The sequence below is a fragment of the Pantherophis guttatus genome, chromosome 12 (genome assembly GCF_059756535.1).
Source record: "Pantherophis guttatus breed Tessera chromosome 12, ASM5975653v1, whole genome shotgun sequence".
NCBI lineage: Eukaryota > Metazoa > Chordata > Lepidosauria > Squamata > Colubridae > Pantherophis > Pantherophis guttatus.
In genome coordinates this window covers 13,752,580-13,778,144 of record NC_142074.1, presented here as the reverse complement: position 1 = coordinate 13,778,144, position 25,565 = coordinate 13,752,580, and the positions used below count along the sequence as shown (strand labels likewise).

At 44.7% G+C, this 25,565-nt stretch overlaps 1 protein-coding gene across 2 annotated transcripts; it reads right to left on the bottom strand.

The window, feature by feature from the left end:
* Positions 1–941: 941 nt before the first annotated feature.
* On the bottom strand, positions 942–21,462 carry LOC117669538 (protein eva-1 homolog C-like). 2 transcript variants are annotated; one of them, XM_034424063.3, is made up of 8 exons: positions 21,256–21,462; positions 16,824–17,023; positions 14,556–14,679; positions 12,847–12,999; positions 10,997–11,140; positions 9,114–9,188; positions 6,397–6,489; positions 942–4,473 (listed from the first exon to the last, which is right to left on the bottom strand). In XM_034424063.3, the coding sequence occupies exons 1-8, from the start codon at positions 21,353–21,355 to the stop codon at positions 4,091–4,093; spliced, it is 1,272 nt and encodes a 423-aa protein (XP_034279954.2). In that variant the 5' UTR covers positions 21,356–21,462; the 3' UTR covers positions 942–4,090. The 2 variants fall into 2 exon arrangements, with proteins under 2 accessions (XP_034279954.2, XP_034279955.2); XM_034424064.3 differs by lacking the exon at positions 6,397–6,489 and having other exon boundaries at positions 3,873–4,473.
* Between the last annotated feature and the right edge of the window lie 4,103 nt (positions 21,463–25,565).

Genomic DNA, 25,565 nt, shown 5'->3' with positions numbered 1-25,565 from the left:
GATATTTATTTATGCATCTGCCTCTGAACTCTTCTATGCTCCTGGGTGTTTCTACGATCCCAATTCCACACCTTCCCCCAGGAGTGGGGAGGAAATGGAGATTTTGCAGTATCCTTCCCCTGGAGTGGGGTGGAAATGGAGATTTTGCAGTATCTTTCCCCTACCATGCCCACCAAGCCACGCCCACCAAGCTACACCACGCCCACCAAGCCACACCCACAGAACTGGTAGTAAAAAAAATTGGATTTCACCACTGTTCCCCTCACACATATGTGCTAGTCGTTCCCGACTCTAGGGGGTGGTGCTCATCTCCGTTTCAAAACCAAACAGCCAGCGCTGTCCGAAGACGTCTCTGTGGTCATGTGGACAGCATGACTCAATGCCAAAGGCGCATGGAACTCTGTTACCTTCCCACCAAAGGTGGTCCCTATTTTTCTCCTTGCATTTTTTATGTGCATTCGAACTGCTAGGTTGGCAGAAGCTGGGGCAAGTCACGGGAGCTCACCCCATCACGCGGCACTAGGGATTCAAACTGCTGAACTGCCGACCTTTCGATCGACAAGCTCAGCATCTTAGCCACTGAGCCACTGCTTCCCTTTCTGTCCATTAGGAGTAAGCAAATAAACTAGATCCAATTGGATTTCATTGTTGTCTTTGAGCTTCTACCTGGCAGTTGGGCTCACCCTAGAACCTCTCAGGAAATGTCAAGTAGGTTAGAAGGTTATAGCTTTAGTCTGGCAAGATTCTGTCCATTAGGAGTAAGCAAATTAACTGGACTCAATCGGAGTCCACCACATCCTCTATAATTTGAGGTTACCCAGTTTAATAACCCTGCACACTAAAATCCATATGCAGAATGATGTACTACAAACAACAATGCCTCTTTTTTAAAAAAACAACAACAACAACAACATGGTGAAAGAATATGATTTTCACACAGCTTAAACATCGATTTGTTATTTTTATGTGAATGCACACATTTAAGGTTTTAGGTCAGGTTATGAATGCGAGAAATGTAATACACACAAACGGCACTAATGGAATATGCAGGGAAAAAGAACCACAAGTACTAAAAGATATGCTCAACTCAGCTATCCCTGGGGCTATCAGGATAAAGGTTTGAGGCAGACATCCCCTGTTCAGTACATAAAATAAGCAAGAGAAACCGAAAGGATCAGTCTAGACTTCTCCCAACCTTGGTGTCTCCTGATGGATGGCAAGTCAACTTCCAAGCTGTTTTCATCAGAAGAATTTCAGGCTTTAAATGTTTTTTATCAGGGCAACCTGGTTTACCCAAATATGGGACAGAGCATAAAGGTAAAGGTAAAGGTTCCCCTCAAACATATGTGCTAGTTATTCCCGACTCTAGGGAGCAGTGCCCATCTCCATTTCAAAGCCGAAGAGCCAACGCTATCCGAAGACTTCTCCCTGGTCATGTGGCCAGCATGACTAAACGCCGAAGGCACATGGAACGCTATTACCTTCCCACCAAAGGTGGTCCCTATTTTTCTACTTGCATTTTGTACGTGCTTTCGAATTGCTAGGTTGGCAGAAGCTGGGACAAGTAACGGGAGCTCACCCCATTACGCGGCACTAGGGATTCGAACCGCTGAACTGCCGACCTTTTGATCGACAAGCTCAGCGTCTTAGCCACTGAGCCACTGCGTCCCACTGCGTCTGTTTTCGCCTTTCAGCCCCAATCCAGGAACTTTCGCAGGCAGTTGCTTTCGCAACAAACTTGTCGCTAAATATAAATTTAACACAAAAATAGTTTGCCGTGAAAGCGACTGCCTGCGAAGGCTCCTGGATTGGGGCTGAAAAGCGAAAACGGAAGCAGTATGCTCCCTCCCCTATTTGGGTAGACCAGGTTGTCTTGATAAAAAATACTTTAAATCTCTCCCATGGTATAGCCAACAAAGCTAGGAGAGCCCATGGCTTAGAGGTTAATACATCTACCTAATATGTAAGTAGCCAGGGGTTTGAATCCCAGAAGAGCATGGCTAGCTGATGAGAGCTAAATAGCTTGAAATAGATCCATACTAGTCTCCCTTTATTTCTTTGTCAGTAAATATAAATTCAAGCTTTAAAGACACCCCCAGGTCTGGAAGTCAAGGTTTCCTTACATGGTTGACAACCATTTGGAAGGGGAGAATTTACATATTTTCCCCTCCCGACTCCTAGCAACCTAATAACATTGAAAATATGATGATGTTGTTATCCATTTAGTCGTGTCTGACTCATGATGATTCTCTGGGCCAGGTCTCTCCATGTCTTCCAACTTTGCACAACTTCTTTTGAGTTGTTCTATGCTCTGAATGGTGTCCGCTTTGATGATGTCCAACCACCATGTTCTTTGACAGCCTGGTTTCTTTTTATGTCTAATTTTTCCAAACATAATTTCTTTCTCCAGTGAATTTCCCCCGTACAACATTATATTGAAAATTACGTTGAAAATATAATGTTACATGATTAGTGTCATTTTCAGTAAATGTGCCCAAAGGAGCTGGTCGTGACTCTGCAGGAAATCTTCCAGATACAGTAGGTACCTGTGCCCACTGTATCTCCCCCCCCACACACACACACACAATCTTTTTAAGGTGGGTGTTGTAACAAACTGGCCTCCATCCTCACAAACTCTGAAGTTGACGTACAGGTAGTCCTCCACTTAAAACTATTTGTACAGCAATCATTCAAAGTTACATCAGCATTGGAAAAAAGGGACATACCACAGGTATGGGCCCTGGTGGCGCAGTGGTTAGAGTGCAGTACTGTAGGCTACTTCTGCTGACTGCCGGCTGCCTGCAATTTGGCAGTTCGAATCTCACCAGGCTCAAGGTTGACTCAGCCTTCCATCCTTCCGAGGTCGGTAAAATGAGGACCCAGATTGTTGGGGGCAAGAGGCTGACTCTGTAAACCGCTTGGAGAGGGCGGTAAAGCACTGTGAAGCGGTATATAAGTCTAAGAGCTGAAAAAGCTTCTTGGATGAGAAGCGAAACGTCTTCAAAGAAAAACCAGAAAGTCCAGTTGTCTCTTGAAAAAGCACCTTTGGGACAACCATGACCGGGATGACCGAGAGTCTCTGTAGACATCGAAGTGCTATTGCTATTCCTCCCTCCCTCTTATTCCCTTTCTCATTTTCCTTCCTGATGGTGCAGTGGTTAGAAGGCAGTATTGCAGGCTAACTTTGCTCACAGCCAGGATGTGACCGGTTCAAGGTTGACTCAGCCTTCCATCCTTCTGAGGTCGGTAAAATGAGGACCCAGATGATTGTGAGGCTTACTCTGTAAACTGCTTAGAGAAGGCTGTAAAGCACTATGAAGTGATATATAAGTAAGTGTTATTGCTATTGCTATTGCCCTTCCTTCCTTCCTTCCTTCCTTCCTTCCTTCCTTCCTTCCTTCCTTCCTTCCTTCCTTCCTTCCTTCCCTCCTTCCTTCCTTCCCTCCTTCCTTCCCTCCTTCCTTCCTTCCCTCTTCCCTCCCTCCCTCCCTCCCGATTAGAAGGCAGTATTGCAGGCTAACTCTGCCCACAGCCAGCAGTTCAATCCTGAGTGGCTCAAGGTTGACTCAGCCTTCCATCCTTCTGAGGTCGGTAAAATGAGGACCCAGATTGTTGGGGTTTGCAATAGGCTGACTCTGTTAAATGGCTTAGAGAGAGGGCTGTAAAGCACTGCAAAGCAGTATATAAGTCTTAAGGGCTATTGCAATTGCTACTCATAACCATTGCAGCATCCCTACAGTCACAAGGTCAAAATTCAGGTGCTTGGCAGTTGGCATGATGGATGATGGTTGCAGCATCTCGGGAGGGTCATGTGGTCACCACTTGCCACCTTCCCAGCTTGCCAGTTTCCGACAAAACAAAAGTCAATGAAGGAAGCCGGATTTTGCTTTTAATGACTGCGATTCCCTTAAATGAAGCGCTTTTCCTAACAGCCATGTCGAAAAGCTCATAAAATCGGGTAGGACACACTTAACAACTGCTTTGCTTAACAACAGAAACGCTGGTCCCAATTGTGATCAATAAATGAAGGACTACCTATATTCACCCAGCGCTGCTCACTCTGCCCAACTACTTCCAATGTTGGTCCTTCTCATTTGGTGGCCGCCTTAATTTTGTGGATGGCGTATGGGCTGGATTCCTTGGGGATCCAAATTTCATTGCCTTCGTGGCTTCTTTGATCAGCTGCCCCTTCCAAGGCCGCGGTCAGTTCCGGCCCAAAGATGTTGGTGTTTCGGTAATTGGAGGTAAGGTGGCTGAAAGAAGATTCCGAAGAGCTTCCCTCCCGGTTTTCTTCATCTTGATCATCGTGTAGCTTGGTTGTCTCCAGCTGCAAGGAGTCAGTCACGTCTGCCTTTTTGAAGGCCCCTTTGAGGTCTTGCAAGAAGGTTGTTTTGGGGGCAAAGAAGAGGAGGAGAAACAGCAGCCCTCCGGATACCCCGCAGAGGAAATAAAAACCCACCTTCTCGGGAACACCTGCGAAGAGAGAGAAGACGATGTTCAATACATATAGTCTGAATTCACAGACCTCAACAAGCCATGGCTTGTTCAACCCTCGTTTACTGAACCCATCACAGTTCCCCTGGAATGTGCAGTGTTTGTCCAGGTAGAGGACTGCACTTGGCTTCGTAGTAGCCTCATGGGTCCTACAATCCAAAAATTAACTGGTGAGGCCAGGAGAAAAAATAAATTTAATTTCTCTTACGTTTAATGAAAAAAATAAGTACAATTATTAGCCTGTTTCTTCTCTACCAATGTTCAACCAACATATAGCGCGGCTTTGCATGTGATGTGAACCACATCCTCTATTTCCTCAGTCCTAAAGATGAAAAGTTAAAATAGCTTTCTGGTCTCGAGGCTGGATATAAACTTGCCCTAAATTCTCAGTGAAATGAAAGAGTCACAGGGCTAGCTGAATCCCAAAGGATTGTGAAAAATCTATCTATATACTATTAAAATTCTTGTGTCTGTAACCTTTAACTAGGCAAAATGGTCCTTAAAAAGCTAAAGATAAAGGTTCCCTTCACACTTATGTGCTAGTCATTCCTGACTCTAGGGGGCGGTTCTCATCTCCGTTTCAAAGCCAAAGAGCCAGCGCTGTCCGAAGACGTCTCCATGGTCATGTGGCCGGCATGACTCAACGTCAAAGGCACACGGAACACTGTTCCCTTCCCACCAAAGGTGGTCCCTATTTTTCTACTTGCATTTTTTATGTGCTTTCGAACTGCTAGGTAGGCAGAAGCTGGGACAAGTAACGGGAAGTCAGTCCATTACGCGGCACTAGGGATTCAAACCGCTGAACTGTCGACCTTTCGATCGACAAGTTCAGCATCTTAGACACTGAGCCACTGCATCCTGATAAAATGGTTCATATGGTAGGGCAAAATCTTTTTCAGTTAAGGTACTTTAAATTGGCTAACTTAGAGAATCCATCCAAACTCTGGGAAGCATGACTCCCGCGGAGTTAGAATTTGAGAAATTTTATAAAACACTTTGCGACATAAAATGATCATAAAACATGTTATAACCGAATGCAAAACACCATGGAACAATTCCTATGGTCAACGGTTGATGTTTGACTGTGCTGTACAGTTCAACATGTGATGCTTTCAACATGTGATAGAACCTTTGAATATTTCCCTGCATTTTGAAAATCTTCTCAAGTACCGTATTTTTTAGAGTATAAGACACACCTTTTTACCCCAAAAAAGAGGGTGAAAATCTGGGTGCATCTTATAGTCTGGATGTAGCCCTGCCCATTCTCTGAAACGGAGGTTTCAGAGGCTGAAAAAAGCTTCTGAAACCTCCATTTGAGAGGCTGAAAAAAAGCCTCTGAAACTGAGGTTTGAGAGACTGGAAAAAGCCTCTGAAACTGAGGTTTGAGAGGCTGGAAAAAAGCCTCTCAAACGTCCTTTTGGGAGGCTGAAAAAAAGCCTCTGAAACTGAGGATTGAGAGGCTGGAAAAAAGCCTCTGAAAACTCCGTTTGAGAGGCTGAAAAAAAGCCTCTGAAACTGAGGATTGAGAGGCTGAAAAAAGCCTCTGAAACCTCTGTTTGAGAGGCTGGAAAAAAAGCAAGGCGCAGAGCTCACAGCCAACAAGCCTGTTGCTAAAGTTCACCTCTGGGAACAGCTGATTGGGGGTATTCCGGAAGGCCAATCCACCCCCAATCAGCTTTTTTCTTATTTTCCTCCCCAAAAACTAAGGTGCATCTTATACTCCGGTGCATCTTATAGTCCGAAAAAAATGGGTACATTAAAAGCTGTGCCATGGTTGAAGGCATGGAGGAATCTGGTAAGGAAACGATGACCTTTGAGGAGGTCAAAGATTGTGTCTCTTGTAGGATGAAAATCCCGTGTCACGCCATGCACTCCTTGACAGCCAAGAAGGATTGGACGTACCCCAAATATGGGCTATTGTTTCCAGAGAGTTAGTAAATATCATCAGATTTTCTTGGAACCGCTTGGACAGCCTCGGCCCGGTGTACCAGCCACCTGTAGCAAATAAGGGGACAGGATGGTCTTACTAAGGATGCCTCCAGTAGCAAGAGAACAAAGTTCCTCTTCTTAGTCTAGATCACCTAAGGGACAAACACAAACTCACTGTCATATTTTGAAGGCCACACCTTCCAGATAGGGGATGGATGACTTTTTGACAACATAAACCTGTCTTCCTCTGTGCCACCAGTTTTGGTGCTCAAGAGCTCCAGAAGGAGCAGGAATGACATCAGACGAGGAAGTGGGAGTGACTCACTGATGACATCATCAAGCAAAATGGCACCGGTGATGCAGTTTTCATGATGATGTTCTCTTGATATGATCTCACAGGAGGTTTTCAACATCCATGTGGCCAGGAATACGCAACGTTGGCTGGTTGAAGCTATGAGAAGGATCGTGCTTCAAAAAGTGGGGTGGAATCAGATCAGGGGTGAAATGCTCCCGTTTCGGACCGGATCGCCTAGGTGGTTCGGAGAACCGGTAGCAAAAATCCCTGCCCCCCCCCACCCCATGCCCAGCTGATCCACGCAATCATCAGAGGCTTTTTTTTTAATTTTTAAAAACATTTTTCTACAACCTCTCCGGCTGAAAAAATGCTTTTAAAAGAAAAAAAAAGCCTCTGATGATTGCGCGGATCAGCTGGGATCGTCAGAGGCTTTTAAAAGCATTCTTTTACAACCTCTTTCGACCGAGGTTTTAAAAGTAAAAAAAAAAAAAAAAGTTGGCCACACCCACTCAGTCACATTATCCCCCCACCAAGCTACACCCACAGAATCGGTAGTAACAAATTTTACATTTCACCACTGAATCAGATCCTATTGAGGGAGCAAGAAAAGTTTAAGGCAGCCATTTTGTTCCTTTACCCATCCATCTCAATGTTCTAAACCAGGGGTGTCAAACTCGATTTCATTGAGGGCCGCATCAAGGTTGTGTTTGACTTTGGTGTGTGGCCAGGGTGGGAGTGGCCAGCTCGATGTCACTCATTGAGGCTCCGTTTTCAGCCAAGACAACCCTTCCGGGTTCCGTATTTGGCCACGATGGCCTCCTGCAGCCCTCTGCCAACATAAATGGAGCTCAGGGAGGCCGTCCCGAGCTCCCTTTTCACTGGCAGATGCACCGCCTGCCTCACTGGCAGAGGCACCGTGGTCCTTCGCTGTTTCCAGGGTGGTCCTGCAAGCCAGATCTAAGCACCCTGTGGGCCAGATCCCTGAGCCTTGAGTTTGATACCCCTGTTCTAAACTGTGCAAAAATGGAAGAGGTATTTATGACTATTTCCACAGATTGACTGCAAGAGAGCTCAGGCAAGACACTCTGCTAGGTCTGTTCGTGGTTCTAACAGCTCCGTTGGCACAATGTGGTTACCAGATTAAGGCATTTCTGGCTTGCCACACGGCGGCGAACCTAATAGTCTGCTACGTACAACATGCTATGCTATCAACAACAAAAGCGCCAAACAACCCTTTAACCAAGCTTATTATGCGGTGGGAATTCACAATCGTTTCATTTCTCATCAGAAGCCAGCAGGAAATCATCCTTGCTATTATTTGGCAACGTGCTCCCATGTTCCAGTAGCAAGATCCCGGGAAGGGATTATGTTCTAATAGAAGGGAATTATGTCAGTCCTACAGGCTGCTACAAGTTTATCATCTCTAGAAATACAACAGGGCTCTTGAGGGAATGCAGTTTTCCCGTGGAGAGCCCAACTGAAATCCGGTGCCGTGGGGAAATGAGAAAAGAGCCACCGAGAGGGGAGCAGAGTCCCATTGGGAATTCTGTTCTCTTCAGGGCAGAGGTGCTCAGCGCAACTGAGGCGAAAGAGATGCCGGATTCAAAAGCTGAAGAATGGATTTGAGTGAGGGAGAACACAATACGTTGCTTACATTTCTCAGGCAGTTCCTACTGCCATGGAGGAAGGCCTCCCCTCCAGGGGTGGGCTTCAAAATTTTTAGCAAGGGGTTCTCTGCCCGGTTGCTGGGTGGGTGTGGCCATGGTGGGCGTGGCCTAGTCAGCCTCCTGCACCACGGCAGGGGAGGGGGGGCTTTTTGCCCTCCCCGGGCTCCAAAGGCTTTCCTCGAGCCTTCAGGAGGGTAAAATGGCCTCCCCAGGCTCCAGAGGCCCTCTGGTGGCCGGAAATGGGCCCATTTCCAGCCTCCTCAAACTTCCAATAGGCCCGTTTTTCACCCTCACCCTGCACTTATCTGCATCCAAAATGGGTCGCGTGGGGACTCCTGGGAGGGGCGGGGTGGGGGGGTAAGTGGGGCGGGGCAGGGCCAGCCAGGAGTGGGATTTGGGGGTTCTCTGAACTGCACAGAATCTTAGCTAGAGGTTCTCCCAAACCCTTACGAACCTCCAGCAGCCCATCCCTGCTCCCTTCCATCTTGCAGACTGAGGGTGGAGATCATTCAGACCTTGTTGAGCTACCAATCCCAGGATGTCTCACACCGCGTTCAAGCCAACTGGTGTTGAGGGATGTATCACGGCAACATCTGGAGGATGTCAAGGGTTCTTTATATAGGATGTGACAATAGAAAAGAAGCCCGTGGAAGAGGCACAAGGAAGCATCCCCCTTCCTTTCCTTGGGTTGACCTCTCCAGGTTTTTCCTCTAAGGCGGAATAATTACCATGGGTGTAATCCGAGATTGAGAAAGGATCTTCTCGGGATTCACGTGTCACCTCTTCTAGCAACTGCCTTGGCACTGAAAGACACACAGGAGTGCAGGTGACGGAAAAAAAGCAAACAAAAAGCTTGTATAATACTTATCATTTCCAGGGGCAATCTTAACATACATGAAAAATAGAATTGCTAACATGAGGTCATCGGTTATACTAGCACTAAGAAATGGCTGGATGTCACTGGGGATGATTATGGTTCATCTGTTTTGGGGGAGATGCCAGGCCATGTAAACTGCGGCTTTGATCTGACAAGGATTTTTTTTTTCCATATATGGGTAGTCCTCGACTTACGATCACCACCGAGTCCAAATTTTTCATCGCTAAACAAGGCAGTTGTTGTGAGTTTTGCCCCACTCTACGACTTTTCTTGCCACGGTTGAATCACTGCAGGGGTTAAGTTAGCCACACGGCTGTTAAGCAAATCTGGCTTTGTTGTGGCCCGTCAGTGGTTTGTGCAGCTGGTAGCTGATTCCGACAGTGAGGAGGCTGGTGTGGTGCTGCGCCAGCAGCCTGTGCAGCTGGCACTTGAGTCAGACAATGAGGAGGCCAGAGAAGATGTGGTGCCAGAGGCGGGGATTCAGCCAGGGCCTTCAGAACCTCTCATAAGTGAAGAGGAAGAAGAGGAGGTGCACAGAGCTGCCAAAAGACAGGAGTGGCTCCTCAGGAGAAGGTCTCCTCGAGACTAAGGCTTGGGGCTAATTGGCCACTCCCTTAGCCTATTTAAGGAAGGACTGAGGCAATTTGCAGGGAACAACTTCGTTCACTCTCCTTCGTCTTGAACTTAGTTCTCTTATCAGCTTCCTGCAAATTGCTTCTGGACTTTCTGCCAACCATAGTAAGATTACGATTATTTATTCTTTGGATTCTTGTAGGCTGTTAAGAAAGTTAATTAACAGCCTTTGTTTGAAAAAGACTGATTTAATTTAGTAAACTAAGGTTTGTACAGACTTTGTGTGTGTTGCATTCTTTGGGGTCCGTAGCTGGGGCCGAACAGGCTTCCCCATGGACAATGCTTGTCTGAAGGTTGCAAAAGGGGATCGCATGATCCCCGGGACACTGGAGCCGTCGTAAATATGAGGCAGTTGCCAAGCATCCAGACTTTGATCACAGGACCAAGGGGATGCTGCAACAGTCATAAGCAGTGGTGGGATTCAAATAATTTAACAACCGGTTTTCTATCCTAATGACCAGCGGGGTGGGCGTGGCCATGGTGGGCATGACCAGGGGTGTGTGACATGTAGCATTCGGCCTCCTGCACCCCCTGGGAGCAAAAAGGGGCCGCAAGGGGGCCACACTGCTCCCCTCGCACCTTATTTTAGGCCTAGTAGGCCTCCCTGCAGCCTTCTGGGAGCAAAAACAGGCTGCGAGGGTGCCATGCTGCTCACACACCCATGCCCCATTTTGGGCCTAGTAAGCCTCCCTGCAGCCTCCTGGGAGCAAAAATGGGCTGGGGAGGGGAGCTGCACTGCACACCCACCCACCCTGCACACCGTTTTAAGCCTTGCACTTATCTAGAAGCCAAAATGGGGCACGTGGGGACTCCTGGAAGGGGTGGGGCCAGCCAGCAATTTAACAACCGGTTCTCCCAAACCAGCCCGAACCGGCTGGATCCCACCACTGGTCGTAAGCGTGAAAAACAGTCGTAAGTGACTTTTTTTTAGTGCCGTTGTAATTTTGAACAGTTGTTTGTAAGTCCAGGACTATCTCTATGCCAAAGCTCTAAACATGTCTAATTTGGAATGGAGAACTGGACCAACTGACTTCCTTAGCTTTTCAGTTGCTTGTCCTTCCCACCTCAAATATCAGCAGGTTAATTTGCTGTCCTGCTTACCGCAAGTATAGGACACTCTCAATTGTTTCTTCACCCCCGGGAAGCAAGGGTCTCCAAATGTAGCTGAGTTAGCAACAAGGGTACAATTCCTCTTCTTGTGGCACCTCTGGGACACTCTTCTCAAGGCATCAGGAGCTATGCATTCTATAAAATCACACACACACACACACACACACAAAATGCGGTCAGCCTCAGTTCAGAACTAGCTGCATCCATCAGTTGGTTGATTTGTTGGTTATTTGTTTGTTTGTTTGTTTGTTTGTTTATTACATTTATTTTCTGCCTATCTTACTGTGGGGCTACTTTAGGTGGCTTACAATAATAAAAAGGAAGAAAAATGAAAGGTGTATAAGCAGAACAGAAGTACAAGAACAAAATAATAAAAAAACTATGACAAAGGAACACAATTAGAATAAATACATCAATATGATAATCAAGAAGGTGGATGGGTGGAGAGTAGAAAGCAAAGGGGAGGATAGGTGGAATCTGCCATCAATCTATGCTAAAAATTCTGTTTATATATAGCAGCACAGATCAAATAAAGTGTACAATCACTATGTGCTTTACTGCTTAACTGTTTTTCTCTAACTTAGAACAAAAGAACATAAGAATATATACCATAGATCCAAACTTGTGCACACTGCCATCTACTGGCTGAGTACTACTGTAGTTGTTGCACAAAACTACATCCCAACAATGAATTTCAACTGCCCTATTTGGTCCTCTGGCCAACCTGCAGAGCCAGAGTGCGTGTCTGAAAGAGGCAATACTTAAAGGGCTCTCTTTCTCTTGTAACACCTGTACACCACCACTTCCCCTCTCCACTTCAATTCAAAGGGGGAGGGGGAATGAAAAGAAGGAGGGAAAACAGTAGTGTGGCATTTTACACACCACCCTATGATCAATGATAGAACTCTGGTCAATTTCAGCTTTGTTTGCTTGGACTGGGCTGCTTAAAGGAAGCTACAAAGCCAACCAGCTACCCTTCCCATTTCAGGACCTGGAATCAGGGGTGAACCACCAGGGGTGAACCAGTAGTGAAAATGCTAATGTTTCGCCCGAACCAGTAGTAAAAAAAAATGCTTTAAACAGTAAAAAAAAAAGTTCTGACAATCACGTGGCACAGCTGATCGTCATTTTTTTACTACATTTTTTTACTATTTTTTTACATTTTTACATTTTTTTAGCATTTTTTTACTACTGGTTGGGGCGAATAGGTAGTAAAAAAAATGCTTTAAAAACCTTTTTAAAAAGGATCTGAGGATCAGCTGTGACAATCAGCTGTGCCTTGCGATCGTCCAACCTTTTTTTTTTTTTTTTACTTTTTAAAGCATTTTTTTACTACTTATTGCCCAAACCGGTATTTTTGTGTAAAGTGTGATAGTTCGTTTTTGAGCTCTCTGTGAGGTTCCTGCTTGTTGCAGGGGCCATTTTGTGTGTAGTCCAGCTGCTTTTGCATTATGTGTGAGTCAGCGGTGTAGCTTTTGTGTTATTTTTGTGTAAAGTGTGATAGTTGGTTTTCCCGGTCACATGACCACCAAGCCATGCCCACCCAGTCACATGACCACCAAGCCACACCCACCCAGTCACATGACCACCAAGCCATGCCCACCAAGCCACACCCACAGAACCAGTAGGGAAAATTTTTGAATTTCACCACTGCCTCGGATGTTGTCAGAGGATTTGGTGCAGTGGGGGGAACGTTCTCCAACCATGTTGCCATGATGGAAATACAGAGATCCAGAGCAACCTTCAAGCTGGCACCAAATCCTGAAGTGGAAGGGCCCGTAGACTCACCAAGTGCAGTAAATGCTTAGGATTGTCTTATCAGAAGCTGAGTTCTCGTATACCTATTTCAGGCTCCGTCCCATTCATTGAATTACACTCCAACTTCCCTCGCAAAGGTCGCCCATAAATCGAAGAATAAATTGCTAGAACTGAGCTGCTCCGACATTGTAGCCTCATCTTGTCATTTTCACATACGGTCTTGAGACGGTAATTGGCTGAAAATGAGACACAGACATTCCTCATCAGTCTCTACCCCCTGTTGTGGCTCCATCCTCCGAGCCCATCTTATCGGAGGAAGAAGGCTCCAAACATGAAGGAGAGAAGATGGCCAGGCCTCCCTCTCCAGGACCCTCCTCTCTGGCAATGCCTCAGGTGTCTCCTGAAGGAGAAGAGATTGCCCAGGAGCCAGGTGTTTCTGAGCCGTCAGATAGTGACGAAGAAACGTTGTGGTTGGATCCACGCCAGCGTCGGCGAGACAAGCATGCGCAGCAGAAAAGGAGGCATGCCAGAGATTAAGCTGAGTCACTGGACCACACCCCACAGGCTATAAAAGGGAGTGTGGTGGCCATTCGGACTCTGTGACGGACAAAGCTAAATCTCTGGCGAGTCACTTTGCACCTTTGGACACAACGCCTATTTGCTGTGGATTTAATTACAAACTGGACTATTCAAACTGTGTGTATTTTTGTTTGTGTTATCGGAGTAAAAGTTCTTGGCAGGCAGCTATGGAGTTGCTGCCAAGTTTCTTATCACTGACGTTGGGTGTTTGAAGAGTTTATTTAACCGTCGGCTAGCTGTTTGGGTGCATGTGTGAGACGGGGACAGAACACCCCCCTCCTTGCTCCGTCATAGTTTAAAAAAACCCCTCTCTTCCTTTTATTAAGGCCATATTTGAGATAAGGAAGGGACTATCGGTACAAGTTTGACAAGTACAAAACAACAGGCTAAATCTGAAAATGAATTCTTTTGAGCTGATATCAACCGTTCACGGTTATAAGTGCTGGATAATGTATTGCATAGACCTGGACAACAGCGCTTTATGCAATAATTCAATGACTACAGTTAGTCAAACAAACTACAATGTACTATGATTTAGCCCCAAGATTTTAATCAACTGGTTTTGTTTTCAGTTATAGGTGTTTCCAGATAAAGCTTCAAAATCACCCCTCCTAATTTTAAATGTCATATTTTCATATCGTCACCGCTACCGGCTCGGCGGAACCGGTCCGAACCAGGAGGAACCGACCACTGGAGCTGACTAAAGAAACTTGCTAGTCAGAAGCGACCCAGCAATAAAACCCAGTTAATAGAAGCAATCCTTCAATCTTGGTTTCACATTATAACAGCTGCAGAACTAAAAGACTTGGTTCACTCCATGGGAAGACGTTGTAAGGCCGTCATTCATGCTAAAGGTTACCCAACTAAGTATTAACTGACATGGTGATCATTTTTGTATATCTCATTTTTTCTACATGTTTTACTTTTCTTCTTTATACTATAACTGCTATTCTAATAGCAAATCCTTCATAAAAGTTATTGCATTACGTTCTTGATTAAATTATCTTTCCATTGATATATCATTTTATGGTACTACTCCAAAAAAAAAAAAGTGGTGTTATTAGCTAGTTTTAGAAAATATACTTTTCCCCAAAAGGTTTCCACAATGTTGGCCACTACTGTATAGCAGCTTCTGCAACTCTCCGGAAGCCCCCTAAGGTAGAACTACATATCTTCTCCTTTCCCACACGAATGCCTTGCCAAAATTACTCACCTGGTCTGCATTTGTAGGAAACCACCAAGTATTTGTGTGTTCCTGGGCATGGATCAGGCCCAAACACTCGACTGTGGACAAGGAAATGGCACCATCGGTGATCCTGGCACTCGTCCATCATTTTCTGGTGGAAAAAGACAAGCATTAAGCATAGCCGTTATCTAATTTAGAAAGACCCTAAATAGTCCTTTTTGTTGTTGTTAATTGCGGAGTCGTGTCCGACCCATCACAACCCCATGGACAACTTTCCTTCAGGCCTTCCTGTCCTCTACCATCCCCCGGAGACCATTTACGCTCACGCCAACTGCTTCAGTGACTCCATCCAGCCACCTCCTTCTCTGCCGTCCCCTTCTTCTTTTGCCCTCAGTCTTTCCCAGTATTAGGTTCTTCTCCAGTGAATCCTTTCTTCTCATTAGGTGGCCAAAGTATTTGAGTTTCATCTTTGGGATCTGGCCTTCTAAAGAGCAGTCAGGGTTGATTTCATCGAGGACTGACCAGTTTGATCGCCTTGCAGTCCAAGGGACTCGCAGGAGTCTTCTCCAGCACCAGAGTTCAAAGGGAGGTAGAAACTCTTGCTCCAGGGGCGGGTTCCAAATCCCATCGCTGTCGGTTCGCTTGTTCGTGCGTGCGCTCGCTCGCACGGGGCACTTCTGCCCATGCACAGAAGCATCTGGGTGATGGGCGGAGCCTCCCACTGCTACTGCTACCAGTTTGCCCGATCCGGTGCGGACCAATAGCAACTCACCACTGTCTTCCTCATGTCCTCATATGGTGTCCTTTTTATACTATCCCAAGACATGCCCTGATCTCCCCAATCACATTTTCGGTGCGCGGCAAACTGGTGGTAAAATGATGTGGAAACCCACCTCTGAGGTATTCATTAGCATGGTCATATGGTCAAAATTCAGCTGCTTGTTCTTTGGTGGCCTGGTTTCCTTTTGGGCCCTAAGTCTAATTTGGCTCTTTGTGTGAAAATGCAGGAAAACACGTTTCCAGCCCATTCCTTCCCAGGTCTTTTAAGCAGTGGTGGAATTCAATTTTTTTTTACTACCGGTTATGTGGGCGTGGCTTGGTGGGTGTGGTGTGGCTTGGTGGGTGTGGCTTGGTGGGTATGGTAGGGGAAGGATACTGCAAAATCCCCATTCCCATCCCACCTCACTCCAGGGGAAGGATACTGCAAAATCACCATTCCCTCCCCACTCCTGGGGGAAGGATACTACAAAATCTCCATTCCCACCCCACTCCAGGGGAAGGATACATCAAAATCCCCATTCCCACCGCACTCCATGGGGAAGGATACTGCAAAATCCCCATTCCCTCCCCTCTCCAGGGGAAGGATATTGTAAAATCCCCCTTCCCACCTCACTCTGGGGCCAGCCAGACGTGGTATTTGCTGGTTTTCCGAACTACTCAAAATTTCCGCTACCGGTTCTCCGAACTGCTGAAAATTTCCGCTACCGGTTCTCCAGAACCTGTCAGGACTTGCTGGGTTTCGCCCCTGCTTTCAAGCCGTCTACCGGAGAAATCCCCACACCAGCCAAGCCTTTTGGGCAGCTCCCAAGTGCATCGCTGTGCTAGCCCACTAGATGGCAATCTGCCTTTCCCCAAACCTCCTCACTGGGAACTTCTCTCCTTGGCTCACGCAACTCAACAATCAAAGCAGGGAATATGCAGCTTGTCACACTTAGAGATACAGTAGGTAGCCGAAAAGGGATGTCTAGCTGTGGCTGGCAGGGGGTTTCATTTAGCTGTTGAGAAGGCTGACACCAGAATAGCCCTTTCTCCTTCTCTGTCGCTCTTCCTTTGCCCTCAAAAAAAGCGTTGGTCCTGCAGCGTAGAAGACTTTATTTTCTGGATGCTCCCTTCGTTTCTGTTGATTGCTTTATTTGCTTAATGATTCCATACTTATAAGAGGAAAATGCCTTTTTTTTTAAAAAAAGAAAAAGGGTAGGGAGATGAGATTTTTTTCTCTCTCTTCCTAGTTTTTTTTCAAGGGACATGGTGGCTTAGTGGCTAAGATTCTGAGCTTGTCGATCGAAAGCTTGGAGCTCAGAACCAACAGCACAATTTTCACTTAATGCTAGGAAGGAGAAATGGTTCAGTGATTCTCTTAACAACCATGACTCAAAAAGGTCATAAAAAGGGGCACAACTCAGTCAACAATTGTCTGGCTTAGCAATGGAAACGTTGAGCTCCATTGTGGTCATAAGTCGAGGACTGCCTGTACAAAAAAAAAAAATACTCTTCTCCATTGTTAAAACATCTTACCTGATGGGCTGTTGCAGATGAGCAATCAATGTCTTCCAAAGAGAGTTCTCCTGAGGCTGGACAGAGGTTTGGGCTGGGTACCCTTCGCCCATAGAAAGCAGAAAGGATGGTAATGGAGGTCTTGTGGGGGCAAAGTATTGTTAGTTGCTCCCCATCACAGGCATGGATAGTGTGGTTCTTCAAAACCTTCCTCAAATAACCTTGTGAAAGAGGAAAGTTAGAGACATCAGAAACCATGAAAATCTTACTTGCACTGGACTTTAGACCAGGAGTCTCCAAGCTTGGCAACTTTAAGATTTGTGGATTTCAGCTCCCAGAATTCCATAGCTAGCCATGCTGAGTGGGAAATTCTGGGAATTGAAACCCAGAAATATTTAAATGTCTATGGAGACTCTCAGTCATCCAGGTCATGGTTGTCCTAAAGGTGCTTTTTCAAGAGGCAAGTGGACTTTCTGGTTTTTCTTTCTTTGAAGACATTTCGCTTCTCATCCAAGAAGCTTCTTCAGCTCTGACTGGATGAAAGGATAGTCCTTTCCACAGTTCCAAGAAGGCTCCACACCTATTTGCACCACTCAGGTGACCCTGAGGACACAGACAAACCTCCAAGTGGCCTCAACGACTCTCTAAAACCTTCCTCAAATAACTTTGTGAAAGAGGAAAGTTAGAGACATCAGAAACCATGAAAATCTTACTTGCACTGGACTTTAGACCAGGAGTCTCCAAGCTTGGCAAGTTTAAGATTTGTAGATTTCAGCTCCCAGAATTCCATAGCTAGCCATGCTGAGTGGGAAATTCTTCAGCTCTGACTGGATGAAAGGATATGAAAGTGGCCTCAACGACTCTCTAAAAGGATGCAAATGACCAGCTGTCTGCAAGGAGCATAAATCCTTCCATTCCTCACCATCCAGTCAGAGCTGAAGAATCTTCTTGGATGAGAAGCGAAACATCTTCAGAGGAAGAAAAAAACCCCAGAAAGTTCAGTTGCTTCTTGAAAAAGCACCTTTGGGACAGAAGTCCTAAAGTTGCCAAGTTTTATTTTATTTTATTTTGAAAAAAAATATTTATTTATTTTAGACATAAAACATAAAACATATAGTTTTAGAGCAAAAGTTTGATCCGGTATAAAGTAAGCATAGGTTCCAAATTTCATCCATTACCATCTTAAAGAAGAAAAAAAGAAGAAAAAGTAAAAAGAAAAAGAAAAAAAGTTCTAAACCCAATTTTCCATTCAATCTAATATTTTGTTCTAACATTTAACATTCTATTAAGTATCACCCTTAATCTTAAATTCCAAATCTGGACAGCTTTTTATAATATTCATTTATCATTTTAACAATCAGTATTTCACATATTTCCCTTACTTCAAAGACCCAAATTCAATCAGCATTTCTTCAAAAATTACATCTAAAAACCAACACAAAGTATTTTATTCCTCTCTTACAAACATTTCAAAATCAATTCACTTTAAAATTTACTTCTGCAATATCTCCTTCACTCCTCCTCGGTTTATTTTTAACTGGATTACGGCTTGGTTAGCTGATTTCCAAGAATGCTTCTCTCCACTCCTAACCTTATTTAATGACTGGATCGCAGTTTGGTTTTAACTGCTCTCCAACAAAGTTGCCAAGTTTTAGTGACCCCTGCATTAGATATCAGACATAGCCCTAGGACTGTGTAGTCTAGGCCTCAAGTCCAAAACATTCAAGAGGACTGATATTGAGACAGTCTAGCCAAACACTCTCTAGAGCAGTGATGGCTAACCTTTTTGCCATCACGTGCCAGGAAGGGGGGGCAAGGGAGGTTCGCACACACACATGCCCACACCCTTAATTCTATGCGCCCTGCACCCTGCTCTTGGCATGTGATGGCCCATTTTTCTTTCTCACCTGGCTCCAGAACCTCTCTATGCATCTGGGGAGGGCAAAAACAGCCTTCCCCACCCCCTCAGAGGCCCGAAACGGCCCATTTCCCAACTTCCAGTTGGACAGAAAGTGATATTTTTTGCTGTCCCCAGCCTCCAAAGACTCCCAGAGCTAAGCTGGCATGCCAGGCGACATGGCTCCACGTGCCACCTGTGGCACGCGTGCCATAGGTTCGCCATCACGGCTCTAGAGCTTTGGGCACTATCTAACAAAATGGAATTCAATGGTGAAAAAAGTGAGGTTCTACATTTAGGCAAGAAAAACGAAATGCACAGGTACAGTATATATGGTATCTCGCTCAATAGTAGTAACTGTGAGAGGGAACTTGGGGTCCTAGTGGACAACCATTTAAATACGAGCCAGCAGTGTGCAGCAGCTGCCAAAAAAGCCAACACAGTTCTAGGCTGCATAAACAGAGGGATAGAATCAAGATCACGTGAAGTGTTAATACCACTTGATAATGCCTTGGTAAGGCCATACTTGGAATACTGCATCCAGTTTTGGTCGTCACAATGTAAAAAAGATGTGGAGACTCTAGAAAGAGTGCAGAGAAAGGAACACAAATGATGAGGGGACTGGAGGCTAAAACATACGAAGAATGGTTGCAGGAACTGGGCATGTCTAGTTTAGTGAAGAGAAGGACTAGGGGACACATGATAGCAGCGTTCCAATATCTCAAGGGCTGCCCCAAAGAAGACGGAGTCAAGCTATTCTCCAAAGCACCTGTGGGCAGGACAAGAAGCAATGGGTGGAAACTAATCAAGGAGAGAAGCAACTTAGAACTAAGGAGAGATTTCCTGACAATGAGAACAATTAATCAGTGGAACAACTTGCTTCCAGAAGTCACTGGAAGTTTTTAAGGAGATGTTGGATAACCATTTGCCTGAAGTGGTGTAGGGTTTCCTGCCTAAGCAGGGGGTTGGACTAGAAGACCTCCAAGGTTCCCTTCTGAAGGCTTCAGTCACACTTTTCAAGCCACTCTACCGAAACAGGCAGCGCTAGGTGGGAATTCATTAGGATTCTAGTCTGTTCCAGCACAGATTTACTATTAAATATGGCAGGATTGGCATTAAATCACTGAGTAAAAAACAAAACAAAACAAAAAAAACAGATGGACAGCATTGAACATTGGTGGTGAAGCTATCACTTGCTGCTTGACAGACCCTTGTATAGCTTTGCATTTTTAATTGCAGGAAGGTCATTTTTTAAGCTGCTGATTTTTTGATTTTTTTTTTACTGTTTTAATAACACAGCCTTAGTTGTGAGCACGGTTCAAAGCCCTACAAATGCTATTTCCAATTGATAGCGAAGCACCCGAGATCTGACAATATAACACATAGAAAGATAAACAAATAGAAGCAATGCAAGCAAGGTTGGCTAGCGGCTGTAAAATAGGAAATAAATATTTCTATTAGGCTAGTACGAATTCAAGTCAAGGGACAACCAAAAGCAGAACAGAAAACCAATTAAGGAGAGAAGCAATCAAGAACTAAGACATTTCCCGACAGTGAAAACGATTAGAATTTAGAACATATCTTTTATTTTATATACACTGAGAGCGTATGCACCAAGACAAATTCCTTGTGTATCCAATTACACTTGGCCAATAAAAATTCTATTTTCTATTCTATTCTATTCTATTCTATTCTATTCTATTCTATTCTATTCTATTCTATTCTATTCTATTCTATTCCATTCCACTCCACTCCACTCCACTCCACTCCTAATTCTATTCCCTCTTCTCTTCTCTACTACTCTACTCTACTCTACTCTACTCTCTACTCTATTCTTCTATCCCATTTCTACATTCTATTCTATTCTATTCTATTCTATTCTATTCTATTCTATTCTATTCTATTCTATTCTATTCTATTCTATTCTATTCTATTCTATTCTATTCTAACAATTAGTGGAACGACTTGCCTTCAGAAGCTGTGGGTGCAACTTCAAAAGAGACTGGACAACCGTTTGTGTGAAATGGTTTAGGGTTTCCTGTTTGAGCAGGGGGTTGGACTAGAAGACCTCCAAAGTCCCTTCCACCTCTGTTATTCTGATAACCAAAGTTTTCCTTGATTTTTTTTTTTTTAGTTTGGAGTCATTGTTCAAAAAAAAGAAACACACAGAGAGAGAGAGTCATCCCAAAGGTGCTTTTTCAGGAGGCAATTGGACTTTCTTGTGTGTGTGTGTGTGTTTTTTTTCTTTTGAAGATCTTTCGCTTCTCATCCAAGAAGCTTCTTCAGCTCTGATAGGATAGTGGGGAATGGGAATGGACACATACACAGAGAGAGAGAGTCCTTTATTTGTCATTGCCACTATTCCTCTAAAAAGGACCTTGCTTTGTTTTGATCTTCTGCAGTTTTCCCTGCAGGAACAGGAGACGTTTAAGGAAAATGAGTTAGAACTTGTCATCTCTCATCTTCAGCCACAGTCAGCCAGAAAAATCGCAACTGCCAATCTTAAACCCGAATTCTCCTTCCTCCCAGTTTTAGCAAGTCGGCTCAGAAACTTACCTGAAAACTCAGGAGCTGCCTCCAGGAATGCTGGAAAACAGGACAAGCTCACCACGGTTGCAACCAGCCGAAGCCAACCCATCAGCCAAGATCCAGGCATTGCATTGCATAGCCAGCCTTGGGGTAGCCCAGGCTCCAGTGTAATCTCTTGGTCTCTCTCATCTCCTTCTGCGGCTGGAACTAAACACTCCTATTGTCCATTAACAATGAGCTGCTTCTGTACGTGGCTGGCAGCATGTGTTTTTGTGTGTGTGTGTGTATTTTGTGTGTGTGTGTGTGTGTGTGTGTGTGTGTGTGCACATGGTTGTGTTTGGCTAGCTAACTAAAAGAGATCCAATAAACCTGTGCTGACTTTAGACATCAGCAGGCCCCAAATGAAAAACTAAAATAATGCTTCTCGTTCCATTGATATGTACAACTTTTCTTCCTCTGGGTTCATGATTTTATTTCCCTTTTATTTTTGTGCGTAGCCCCTAAGCCAGGGGTGTCAAACTCGATTTCATTGAGGGCCGCATTAAGGTTGTGTTTGACCTTGGAAGGGTCGGGGGCAATGGTGGGTTGCTACAGGTTCGCACTGAATCTGACGAACTGGTAGCGGCGGTGGCGGGAGGCTCCGCCCATCTGCCCAGACGCTTCTGTGCATGAGCGAACCAGTAGCAAACTAACTGGAAACCCACTATTGGCTGGAGGATGTGGCTGAGGGGAGGGGCGTGGCCAGGAGACGTGGCCAGCTTCATGTCACTTGTCGAGGCTCTGTTTCCAGTTGTGACAGCCTCCTGCAACCTTATTCCAGCAAAAATGGAGTTGCGTATGGTGTCCCTGAGCTCCATTTTCGCTGGCAGAGGGCTGCAGGAGGCCATTTCAGCCAAAACAGAGCCTGAATGGGCCACATGCGGCCCACCCAAGCTCCATTTTCACTGGCAGAGGCACCGCGGGTTGATCTTTTGCTGTTTCCAGGGTGACCCCACAGGCCAGATCTAAGCACCCCACAGGCCAGATCCATCTTGCGGGCTTTGAGTTTGATACCCCTGCTCTAAGCCATTCAATTCCCAAAATAGCACCGAAGCAATAATATAGGTTTTTAGTGTCAATATCAATTGACCGTGCTACCAACAGCAGTAGAGTGATGGTTCCAAACACTTTCCTGGACAGCTGTCTTTCCCAACTCTTTGGAAACCCAGCTGAAAAGAGTCAATCTCAAGGACCTCCAAAACCTGAAACAGGAAGGGTTTTCTGGCGGTAAAGAGCAGCTTTAGAGTAGAGTAGAGTAGAGTAGAGTAGAGTAGAGTAGAGTAGAGTAGAGTAGAGTAGAACAGAACAGAACAGAACAGAACAGAACAGAACAGAACAGAACAGAATAGGAAGGAATCTTGGAGGTCTTCTAGTCCAAGCCCCTGCTTAGTCAGGAAACCCTACACCACTTCAGACAAATGGTTATCCAACATCTTCTTAAAAACTTCCAGTGTTGGAGCATTCACAACTTCTGCAGGCAAGTTGTTCCGCTGATTAATTGTTCTAACTGTCAGGAAATTTCTCCTTAGTTCTAAGTTGCTTCTCTCCTTGATTAGTTTCCACCCATTGCTTCTTGTCCTGCCCTCAGGTGCTTTGGAGAATAGCTTGACTCCCTCTTCTTTGGGGCAGCCCCTGAGAGATCAGTGGAACAACTTGCCTCCAGAAGTTGTGAATGGTTCAACACTGGAAGTTTTTAAGAAGATGTTGGATAACCATTTCTCTGAAGTAGTGCAGGGTTTCCTGCCTAGGCAGGGGGTTGGACTAGAAGACCTCCAAGGTTCCTTCCAACTCTGTTATTCTATTCTATTCTACCTGTACCCAATGCCTCCTGATACAAGAGAGCCATAACAAGGTACACAAAATATGACCGTCATCCTAGCCCTTTTCTGAAGATGAAGCTGTCCAGGTGTTTCTTTCTATTGATTCTATATTAAAATTATTTGGAGCTCTTGAGGCATGGCCTTCCTGCAACAGCGAGAATCTGAATGTTTACGGGGGCTCCACACAGCTCTTAAAATGGCAAAGCTCTTTCCATAAAATAAATCCAGAAATACTCATCCCCACCAACAAAATCCTATTTCATTCTTGCTTAGTCGCAGAAGCTCATTTAGCTGAAACCCAATTTCTTCCGGCAACTGTTATTTTAATTAACTGTTTACCCTTCTTTTCAGCAGCAACATTTAGCCAATTAATTAGATTATTTCTGTTCACATTATGGTAGCATCGCGCTTTGGATTTTCCTTAGTTAAACTGTTTCTATTTCCACGACGGTGGCACCTTTCTCTTTCTGACTGAGCAGAGAAAAGCACATCGTGGCCTTCCAGATGTTGCTGAAATATAATTCCCAAGATCCCTCACCATTGCTCATCCTGCCAAGAAAGAACTGCAAGTTGAAAAAAAATTCAGCAACACCTGAAAGCTAGAGATGCCTCTAGTAGAGCATTCATTAATTCAATATTTACATTGTTATTTAAATGACTGCATTGTGCCATGAGCCTCCAAGACATCCAGTTAAACATAGCGATTCCTGCCAAAAAAAAAGGAGAATGGTTTAAAAGAGAAGAATTCCACTAGAGCAAAACACATGCATGTTCTTTAACAATGTGTAAAAGCGATGCAGAATTTGAAAGCTCAGATTTGGTAGCAGGGAACTTATGCCCATGTTAAAAAGGCATTTTTCTAGATGCTTCGGCTAACCAGTGCTTCTGGCTGTGACGCTTTTAAAAATTTGAAGTTTTCAGCAGCAAATGCACTTTTGAAAAAGGCGAAGTTTTCAGCAGCAAATGCGCTTTTAAAAAGGTGAAGTTTTCAGCAGCAAATGCAATTTTTAAAAGGTGATGTTTTCAGCACCAAATACCCTTTTAAAAAGGTGAAGTTTTCAGCTGCAAATGCACTTTTTAAAAAGGTGATGTTTTCAGCAGCAAATACCCTTTTAAAAAGGCAAAGTTTTCAGCAGCAAATATGCTTTTAAAAAGGTGAAGTTCTCAGCAGCAAATACCCTTTTAAGTACCCTTTTAAAAAGGTGAAGTTTTCAGCAGCAAATATACTTTTAAATACCCTTTTAGAAAGGTGATTTTTTCAGCAGCAAATACCCTTTTAAAAAGGCGAAGTTTTCAGCAGCAAATGTGCTTTTAAAAAGGTGAAATTTTCAGCTGCAAATGCACTTTTTAAAAAGGTGATGTTTTCAGCAGCAAATACCCTTTTAAAAAGGCAAAGTTTTCAGCAGCAAATACCCTTTTAAAAAGGTGAAGTTTTCAGCAGCAAATACCCTTTTAAATACCCTTTTAAAAAGGTGACGTTTTAAGCAGCAAATATACTTTTTAAAACTTGGAAGTTTTCAGCAGCAAATATGCTTCTAAGCGGTGAAGTTTTCAGCAGCAAATAAATACATAGCATCAACGCATTAGAGTTGAAGAAGCTGTCTTATCTCCCCCTTTCCACAGTGAGTGAAGAAACTGAGGTCAACAAGGACAAAACAACAAGAGGCAAATGTTTCTCGCGGAGGCTGCTTCTTAAGCAAAGCTTTGAAAGAAGGGTATTGTGTACATATGCAATGTCAACGGACAAATATCACCAGCTTTTCCTCGTGGTTTGCTTTGGAAAAGAAAAACAACAGCAGCAGCAGCATAATCTCCTCCAATGCGTGGGCTTTTATTAAACTGTTTTGGAAGGAAAGCCCTCCCTTTTCAAAGGGAAAGAGAAAGATTCTGCGTTTGAATTTTAAAGCACATAGGCAAACACACACACAAGCACAAATAGAACAATAAATTGATTTAGCAAACAGACAAGTGGTCTAGAGAAGGGAATGGTGCAGTGGCCTAGAGATGGAGCTTTCACAGGAGGCTGTGAGTTCGATGCTAGGTAGAGGCAGATATTTCTCTTCTGGGCACAATGAGAATATATCTGCTGAACAAAACTCCGCATTGGTGACAGGAAGGGCATCCGGCCAGTAAACACTCTGCTAGTTCCATTCAGTTGCCCAGACTCCACCCCGTAAGGGATTATGGGGTCGTTAAAAGAAGATGATGATAAGTGGTCTAGAGAAGGTCCAAGAGCCAGTTTGGTGTCATTCTTCAAGGCTTCAGGCCAGAAACTGGGCGATTGGGAGTTCTAGTCTCATCTTAGGTACAAAGCCAGCTGGGTGATTTTGGGCCAGTCACTTTCTGTCAGTGACTGAAGGAGGCAGTGACAAACCAATTCAGAAAAACCTCTGCAAGAAAACTGCTCAGGCAGTCTCCAAGAATCAGACATGATTGAATAAAGGGAGAGAGACAGAGACAGACAGAGAGAGAGAGAGA